Genomic DNA, 8,919 nt, shown 5'->3' on the forward strand with positions numbered 1-8,919 from the left:
TATTCGCATTGGCTGACTTTCATTTGACTCGCCCTCGTACATTTGGCAGAACTCCTTATTTTTATATTTATTTCATTTATTCCATACTGATAGCCTGGGTGCCAGGCCTTAAGCAGGAGTGAGCATACATAATTTTTTGGCCAAATAGTTGCAACATATAACATCGCAAAGACGTGGTTAAAAAAATAGAAAATAACTGAACAAAGAAAGAAAGCTGAAATAAACATGGCGTTATCTATAATGAATTGCATCATTATACAACCAACACAATAAAAAAAATCAGGTTTGGTGCCGGAGCCCATTTATATATACTTCAACTGTTTCACGTTTTACAATATCAGCTGGTAGACAATTCCATTCACGGGTTGTTCTCCGAGGACGAGGAAATAACTTTATTTCGTGTCCTGCGAGTTGGTCGGGAGGGCCAGAGGCCCCGGCTAGGTGACGGCCAGGAGTTCATGGGTCCTGGCGGCATCCTCGGCCCGCTGGACGGCCCATAGTTGATCCTCCGAAATTCTCTGAATTGTTCTCCGAAAAATAAATTTTTGAACGTATCAGTGGAATTTATAAAATCTGCAACTTTCTTAGAGGGACAAAGGCGCATTGTACATTTGGCGATGGTTTTATATACGATGCCTTATCAATTCCAATTTTGTCATGAAAAACTAAATAAAAGAATTTCAGCCTTTCCATACTTCTTCGTAGCCTTTGAAGTTCCGCTTTTTGTAAGGCATGCACTCTCTGTTGCGAGTATAATTTCTGTGAAATTACTCACAATACACGACCGATGACAGCTGCTCCTGCGCAATGCATTCTAACAATGGACAGTGTCATTGAGGTTTTTCCCTGGTCTCTGCATATGTACGAAAATATAAACAAAGTTCTTGAACGAAAGAGAGAGAGAGATGCAAATGAGAGAAAAGCACGGAGGTCAACAAAGTGTCATTAAAATATTCGTCCGCAACTTGTTCATTTCATGGCCTTTACATGTTTCATATCAGCGGCATGCACTGCTTTGCTGGTTTCAAACTAATATAGTTCTAAAGATTGTGTGATATTTTCTTTATGTAATAACTAGACAGAAAGCATGGAAGCATTGATATCAGTTATTTCGGGAACAATTTTTGAGACATACGAGTATACTATTTTCTGAAAAAATACATATTTTACTCCTCTATCTGAACAGTCCGTAGCGTTCAACTATTCGTTTGCCGCATCTTTCGCAATGGCAATGCAGTTATTATTAATGTATTTGATCCCTCGACAAATTGCATGAGGAGGAGGTGCAGCCGGACCGTGAGCCCCCACCCCGAACGAAATTTCTGGCTACGCCACTGGTGCTCGATGATTTCCTCGCACGCACAGGAGTCGCACATCAGGCTCTCCGCCATGCCCAACCGATAGGAGTATGCGTTCGTGAATGCCACTCCCAGCGACAAGCGGCACAGCAAGGTTGTTTCGCCGCGAAAATATTATTAGGACAGGCGCGGCCAACCAATGCCAAACATCACAAAGGGAGGGATGTTTTGCAAGAACCAAGAGCTATGTGAATTCGGGCCGAGCAGTTTTGTGAATTCGGCCGACCCCAGGTTTTCATTTTTAGCAGTAAAATACAATAAGTAATCGGAAATGTTCGTGTTTTGTAATCAGAACTGTCTGCGTTGTGATAAAAAAGACGTTCCAATGGGCAAGTCCATAAGATTCAATGCATTCGTTAGGTATGCCTACGTTTACAATGGGAAGACGAGCCTGAAAATTGAAAGAGAGTATGCATTTAAAATATAAGGGCAGAGAAGTCGGCCCCAAGCAGGTGTGCTAATATTGTTCTACCGCTCTGCACTGAGGGAGGTTAAAGGTGCTAAATGAATGGACAGTGATGAAGTGCGAAAGAAGGGATGCGTTAATACATAACACAGCGGCCTTACTAAAGGCCGCGTAAGCAGTTAAGTGGCATTTCCGACAACTAACTTTTTATGCCAACTCTAAATCATGTTATTTTGCTGGAACCAACCCCATTAGCAGAAACCAACCCGGAATTATATGTTGTACTTGATCACCTAAAACGTTATAAGGAAGACGCTTGTTTTTTAAATGACTGTTATTATTATTTCCTTGCTTTATGAGGGATCTCCGAAAAAGCAATATTTCGTTTATCGGTGCTGTGTTCTATGTCCCGTTTTGGATTGTTCCATCTTTTCGTAGTTTGGTTATGCTTTGTCCTAATATTCAAGAAATGTACCAGCCACTATATATGGTACCGTGCGGTACTATGCCACCGCCAAATCTACCACGCTCTGTCTCGGCCCGATTGCATGTAGCGACGTTGCACATGACAGAATATTGAAAAAATTGGAGGACGCTTAAGCTTCGCCTTCAAGAGTGGAACGCGACAGCGTTCCCGTCGACCCGCCAAGGGGTGGAAGACAATGGGCTACGGCGCAGCGACTACGCGCCCCGCATCGGACGCGGTGAGCGTCGAGCAACGCAGCGTTCGGCGCGACAACGAAATGTGCGCCTGAGCAAGCGACGCACGCCTGAGCCTTAGAAACAGCTCGTTTCTAAGGCAACACAGCGTTCACTAGAGGCGCTTTTGTACCGCTTTGAAGCATCGAACTCGTGGCTCAGTTTATTTATTTAATAAACTGAGCCACGAGTTCGATGCTTCAAAGCGGTAAATAAAGAAAAAAAAAAACTCGTGGCTCAGTGGTAATGTCTCCGTCTCACACTCCGGAGACCCTGGTTCGATTCCCACCCAGCCCATCTTGGAAGTTGCTTTTTATTTATGAAGTGCCTGCCGTGATTTATCGCTCACGGCCAACGCCGCGGACGCCGACACCGACGCCGTCGACACCGGCTTTTCTGCGACACGAGCTCCTTAACGCTATCGCGTTAAAAGAATTGAAAAGCTATGCGAAGTGCCTACACGAGACGAATGGGGTCAGGTGCCTCAGCTGGAAAATTGAGCGAACAATAGGTACCGGAACGCATCATACAACATGTACAGAAATTTTGGGCATCGCCCTTTCGGCATTCTATGTAACTTCGCGGCAATGCACCAGCGTAACTGAATGGGTGTAATTTTTCGGAAATTATGTTTCGAAATGGTCGGCCGAGTATCACAAAGGTTTAAAGGTTCAACTGAAAGCGTCGACAGAGTAAGTACTCCCTTCTAAGAACATACGCATTTACGGCACTTAGTCGTAACATTCGTGCTGCGTTAAAGCAGTGTTTTGGTCAGGAGTGAGCGGTGAAGTTACATGACGGGAGAAAATTTCTTTGCAGCCTTCCGACAGAGGGCACATCGACTTGAAAAAGAGGCGCCAAATTTAAACCCTAAAGCGTATTATTACAGCTGGCGTTGGAACGGTAATGGACAAGCAATGTAATTTAGTCTGTTTGCACACGCAGGTTTTAGAGTGCAGCTCTTAAGGACCAACGACACGCAGCTAATCGTATTCGCCTGGCTACGCGTCACGCGTCTGCGGGGCCGGGCGCGCCTGTCCTACGTGTCCAGAGAGGGGAGACGCGCACTCAGCGCGTGCGTCAAGGTGTTCTTGATCTTGAGCGTCATTTTGAGCGTACGCGACCGAAATGACAGCTTGTGCACCGACGTCACGTGGCCCGCATGTAACCTACCGGCGGTTCGGAAACAGGTTGTTGAACTTTCAGAATCGTACGGAGAAGCCGGGAGTCACTGCAGGTTTCGTGTCGCTAGAGCACAGAGGCTATGGAGGCGATCAACAACGAAGCGCTGATTGCTTGTGTTGAGGCTCCACCTGCACATTGGCTGGCGAAACAAAAGTGCCACAAGAACAAGCACATGTGCTTGTGGGTCGTCATGCCCGACGCTGCCGTAACAAGTGAGTGCTCGGAATTTTACACGGGCGTCATACCGGAGCAGTTTCAGTCGCGATTGAGCCCGATCGGCATCGAATATTGTATCACGATCGCCTGTACTGCGCAATTTGCGTAGAGCCTATCGCGATCGAAAGCCTGTGCGGCACCGATATAGGCTGCCCCTCTTATCAGCCGACTATCCGATGTCGAAAGCGCATTTTATCTGTGCAGATCACATTATCACAGCGCTGCAGAAGTGATGGAAGTCCTTGCGGGATAAATTTCGGCGCCTTTTGAAAACTCTTGAGGAAGAAAAGAAGAGCTGTGCTGTTGCAGACGACATTCAGGAAGACGTCATCTGTCAGTTTTTTTTTCGACATGATGATGTTCCTTCGCGACACAATTGTCTCGCACAGGAACATACTCAATTAACGGAGTATCGTAAGTAATTTGGAAGTTTCCATCTTAGCCGGCGTGTTAAAAATGAAACACGGAATCGAAGTGCTTTCCCTTTACCACGTCGCCCGGCGTGCATACGGCGATGTCGTATGTTTATATTGTAGCTGGCAATGCGCCGCATATGTTGGGACTCAAAATCTCGCTTAATGAGTCAATCGACGCGCAGTATGCATTATATTCAGTTTTGTCTAATTGGCGATAAAAGATTTGTGCGGCATCGCTGCTCCGATTATCGCACATTTCGTTAAATGTGATCTGGTCAGGGAACATATATGCAGTACAAGGATAACATTTGTATATTTATTAAGTTATTTAGGTACCCACAAATCCAGTTGGGCTTTGCAATGGGGAGCAGAGAAAGCAGAAATTCAGGCACAATATAACTAAAGCAGCACATAAAAACCTAACATTATAAAGCACAAGCCAGATGTGCAGACAATATCACATATCGATATCAGGACGAACAAAAAGAAAATGACTTGTCTGACGCATTAACAAAAAGAAAACCTTGGCAATAGTCGTCACATACCGCAAGACGCATGTGTAATATTAGATGCAAGTGGTTTTCTTTGATTGTGTGCACTGATCCTAGAAGGCAGGGTCCAAGTCAATCGGCACTATTTAGCCAAGTATTGAATGTTGCTGTACTGACGTCTTTCTTGGGCACTGCAATGAACAGCTTTAATTTTGCGTTTTGTTGCTTGCCGGCACTGTGCAAATCAGTGCTACATCAGAAACCCTCAAATTTTACCTAGTTCGCTCATGAATTCATTCAGTGCCCTTATGCTGTAGGACTAAATGCACTATAGTATTGACGGCATTGTCAGCTGTGTCATTGATAATGCTGGCATTTGTGTCTGCTCAGCAGTGTCCTTACCTAATTATCAGTCTGCGGTTATTCTGTGGATCCCAAACACTGTGGTTATCGGTTTAAGTGAAGCTTTCACGATGTTTGTGAAGAAATCTGTTCCCGCTTAGCAAAAATTTTCAGGTAAAGACTACACAATCCAGTTTGACGCATTTTCACTGTGGGAAAAAGTATGGTTACTGTAATTTTACGTGCCAAAAACAAGGTCTGATTACATTATTATATCTGGTATTTGCACAATGTCCGGTACTGGTCACTCGTGCAAGACTGTAGCCAGCAGTCAGCGAGGATGACAGCGGTTCAACGACTACATTATTATCAGTATGAGACGTTCAGTAAGAGCTATTTGGCAAGGCAGCAACAGCAGCGGTGGCAAGGTCCAAAGAAGAGGCAAAGAAAGCTTCACTTTAAGAAACCTTCTGAATGGGTTCGCTCACTAAAATGAGCTTCATTGGCCCAAAACACCCTTCAAAAGGCAGATGGCAGTATGACAAACATGACTATACATAACTTCCTAAATAGAAACAACAATTTCACTGACTGCTACGTACACAGTTTCGCACTGTGTTTAGACATACATTCAAATAAGAAAAATAGTTTAGTATGACATGAAGATTAAAAACAAATGAAAGGAAAACAAGGTTACATGTTAAGAACATTTGAACTAAAAGAACTGTAAAAACAAGAAAAAGCCTTATGTTAAAACAAGACATAGCAATACTATTACTCTGTTTAGAAAGTACAAGCGTAGGTCTTTCAACGTGAAATTTAATAAGTGGTTGCACTGATTAAGGTAGTGGAATGCTTGATGCTAATAATTATTTCGAAACTGAAACATTCCAGATATCATGCGCTGTTTCGACTACTAGGTGTCACTAGACGTTAGGCACGCAGAGCTCATAAAAAGTGATTAATGCATCATAAACGAGAAGAATAAGAATAATACAAAGGCGACACTTCAATGCTTGCAAAAAATTTTATTCTGGTTGTGTGCCTGCGTGCCTCAGGCGTGTAATCAGGCCAATCTTCGCCCATGCATGCTTTCGCGCTTTCCGAGATACGCCCTACACTTGTCGTTCCCTCTGTTCGCGTACGTCACGTTATCGTTCGGATCGGTGCTGTAAACCTCGACGAACCTTGTACCGACAATGCGGTGCCGTTCTGCGAATTGTGGCGTTCGCGCGCTGTGAGTACGATCCCTGCATTACTATTTTAACCCTTTCACTCATGTCTCCTATAAACGCGCACTTAAAGATGTCGATAAGGAAAGCAATTGCTGTCCTGACGAAGATAAGTCCCCATGTCCAAACATTGGCTCCTTGTTCTACCACTGTACATAATCGAAAGAGGTTACTCACAGCCGTATAGTAAAGTCCTTCTTCTTTACGCCATTGAAAGACGGGCCGAACCCACCAACGTCGCTGCAAAGGCTTTCTGCGCTCCCTCCGCCTTTTCAAGAGCAGTAGCAGCAAAAGCTTCTGTGCAAGAAACCAAAGCTTCATTTTCATGTGAAACATTGCGGGCAGAGAACGCTGACGCCGGCGAAGCAAGCCGATAAGCAAAAGCTCGACAGCGACGTCGTGCGTGGTCGCGCGCAGCTGTCAACTGCAGTCGCGGCAAGCAGACGCTGTCGCGCATGTTGTTGATCTCTGATGTAGCTTTGCTTGTCATAAGGATGTGCAGATACAAACGGCGTGCGTCTCTCAACTTAAAAACAATGTACTAGCTCTAACATCGGTAAATTACATAGGAAAAGCTAGCCATAATGAAGTTAAGGATAAATTTTTTTCGAACCCAAAGACAAACGTTTCCGCCGTCGCAGGTCTGTCAGCCCTATGCTACGCGCAGTGAAGCGTATGCGCGTATCGTGTGGCTGGCCGCCCTTCCCTTCATCACCCGCGTACGCACTCGCAGACGCGTACGCTTACGTGTGCTCGTAGCGAGACGAGTGTCCCGTGCTACATGTTGCCAAGCAGACAAGCACAGCGGAGAATGAAAGAGCGAACGCGGAGCGCAGCGGGGGATGAAATACAGCGATAGCTAAGAAAACGCGAGGAGGAATGCGGAGGAGGATGGTGCAGTGCAACCATGAGGCGCGAAGAGAAGGAGGAGGGTATGGCGAAAGCGTGAGAAGCGTAGTGCAGCGCAAGACGGGCTCTGCGGTGGCGACCTCTCGAGATGGCGCCAGAGTAGCGCATTGTCTTCTGTTCACCGATGGCATGTGGCGAGCGCGTTCACCGATACCATATACAGAAACAAAAGCACTGTGTGAGCGGAGGTTTGTCTGCGGCCGCTGCTGTGAACCGCGCCCACGGGTCACCTACGTGCTGCCTCTCGCGATCTCCCAATTAGCGAAGCAGTCGCGCCACACTCCGCTCCGTTTGCAATGTGCCGCACGAGACACATTATCCGCTCAAGCCAATATATCGCGAAATGAAAACACGTATAGAGCTGCGCTTAAATTTTGCATCAGGGTGTATCGTAACGTTCGGTGATTTTTTTTTTTTGAGGAGCAGCACTGAGGGAGAGAGTCTTTATGTGTGTGTACGTCTTGAGCGTACATGCGTGTGTGTGCTTGTGTGCGCGTGTGTGTGTCCTCGTACTTTGCTTGCGTGCGAGTGCTTGTATGCATGCATTTGTGTATGCGTATCCTTGTGCCTGTGTGTATATGTGCTTGCCTATGTGTGCGTGCATGCATGGGCACGTGTGAATGCATATGTGTGCTAACGTGTGTGCTCATGTTTGAGAATACGTATTGTGTATGTGTGTGTGTGAGAGAGAGAGAGAGAGAGAGAGAGAGAGAGAGAGAGAGAGAGAGCATTTTCTTGCTTAACCTACCCTCGTATACAAATGGGATATACAGTTAGACCCATACACAGTTTTCGTCGCCCTGCATTTTATCAGGATGGCAACATCACCATTGGCACAGCCCCGCGAGGAGCTGTCTTGCGGTTCACCTTCGTTGTTTTCCTTCGGTGGCAACGCAACGTCTTGATGCCTGTGACACGCTAAATCTACACCATCATTGCATCGTATCGCTTCTGCGGCCCAGCAAGCTTTCGGCGGCACACGTTTGCTGATGTATCGATATCAAACATTAAAGTGCTTGCCTTCGAAAAAACAATTGAATAAAAAATGAAAGCGGGCTGGCCACAGGAAACCTTCTCAGCGATGCCATTGATGAGAATGGCAATATCACAAAAGGGTGAGCGCGGTGAGATTGACATTACAGATGACCTTTTTCCTCATCAGTTATACGCTTTCAGATAGCGTTAAAATACGGAACATTTGCTCGTGTAGCTTTTATATGAACTTGTTCAATAAAAATTTTCGCACAGCTAGATAATTTAGAGCGGGCTCTAAACAACTCATATGCTGAAAAACGAGAACAAAGTGTAAGCTCGTTTCGCAAAACTCGTCTTGCTCAGCGTCTTGAATTTCCATCTCCGGCCGTCCCCGTGTGTTCATTTGATTTAGCCACCTAATATCAGTTACTATAACGTCAGTTGACCTAGCTTTGTTAATTAGGCACAGGACACTCGCTGCAAAAAACTTTTAAAAGCTTGTTGCAGTTAAGAATACCGCCGTGGATTCTCATAAAGCAGGTGCGATCGCTTGGAAATTTTCTTGACGCAAATCATGTTCATGAACTTAAGCGCATTTGCCCAACCGTGCACTTCTGCCTTTACAATAGAGACTGCTACATTATATACGAAGCATCTCAGTGGCACGGCACGGGAAGGGCAAAGGCTGAA

The 8,919-nt window shown here is 45.6% G+C and overlaps 1 protein-coding gene across 5 annotated transcripts in view; it reads left to right on the forward strand.

Moving 5' to 3' along the window:
* Positions 1–8,919, forward strand: part of LOC142582284 (ATP-binding cassette subfamily G member 4-like) — a 124,813-nt gene that overhangs the window by 51,751 nt on the left and 64,143 nt on the right. For 2 of the 5 annotated variants that reach the window (XM_075691787.1, XM_075691792.1), the window contains exon 1: positions 3,714–3,860. The exons of the other annotated variants lie outside the window; for them this stretch is intronic. In XM_075691787.1, coding sequence (XP_075547902.1) covers positions 3,728–3,860 — 133 coding nt within the window. In that variant the 5' untranslated portion in view covers positions 3,714–3,727. Of the gene's footprint in view, positions 1–3,713; positions 3,861–8,919 lie in introns of those variants that run through there. 5 annotated transcript variants of the gene reach the window in all.

Source organism: Dermacentor variabilis, chromosome 5 (genome assembly GCF_050947875.1).
Source record: "Dermacentor variabilis isolate Ectoservices chromosome 5, ASM5094787v1, whole genome shotgun sequence".
In the NCBI taxonomy this organism is placed as follows: domain Eukaryota; kingdom Metazoa; phylum Arthropoda; class Arachnida; order Ixodida; family Ixodidae; genus Dermacentor; species Dermacentor variabilis.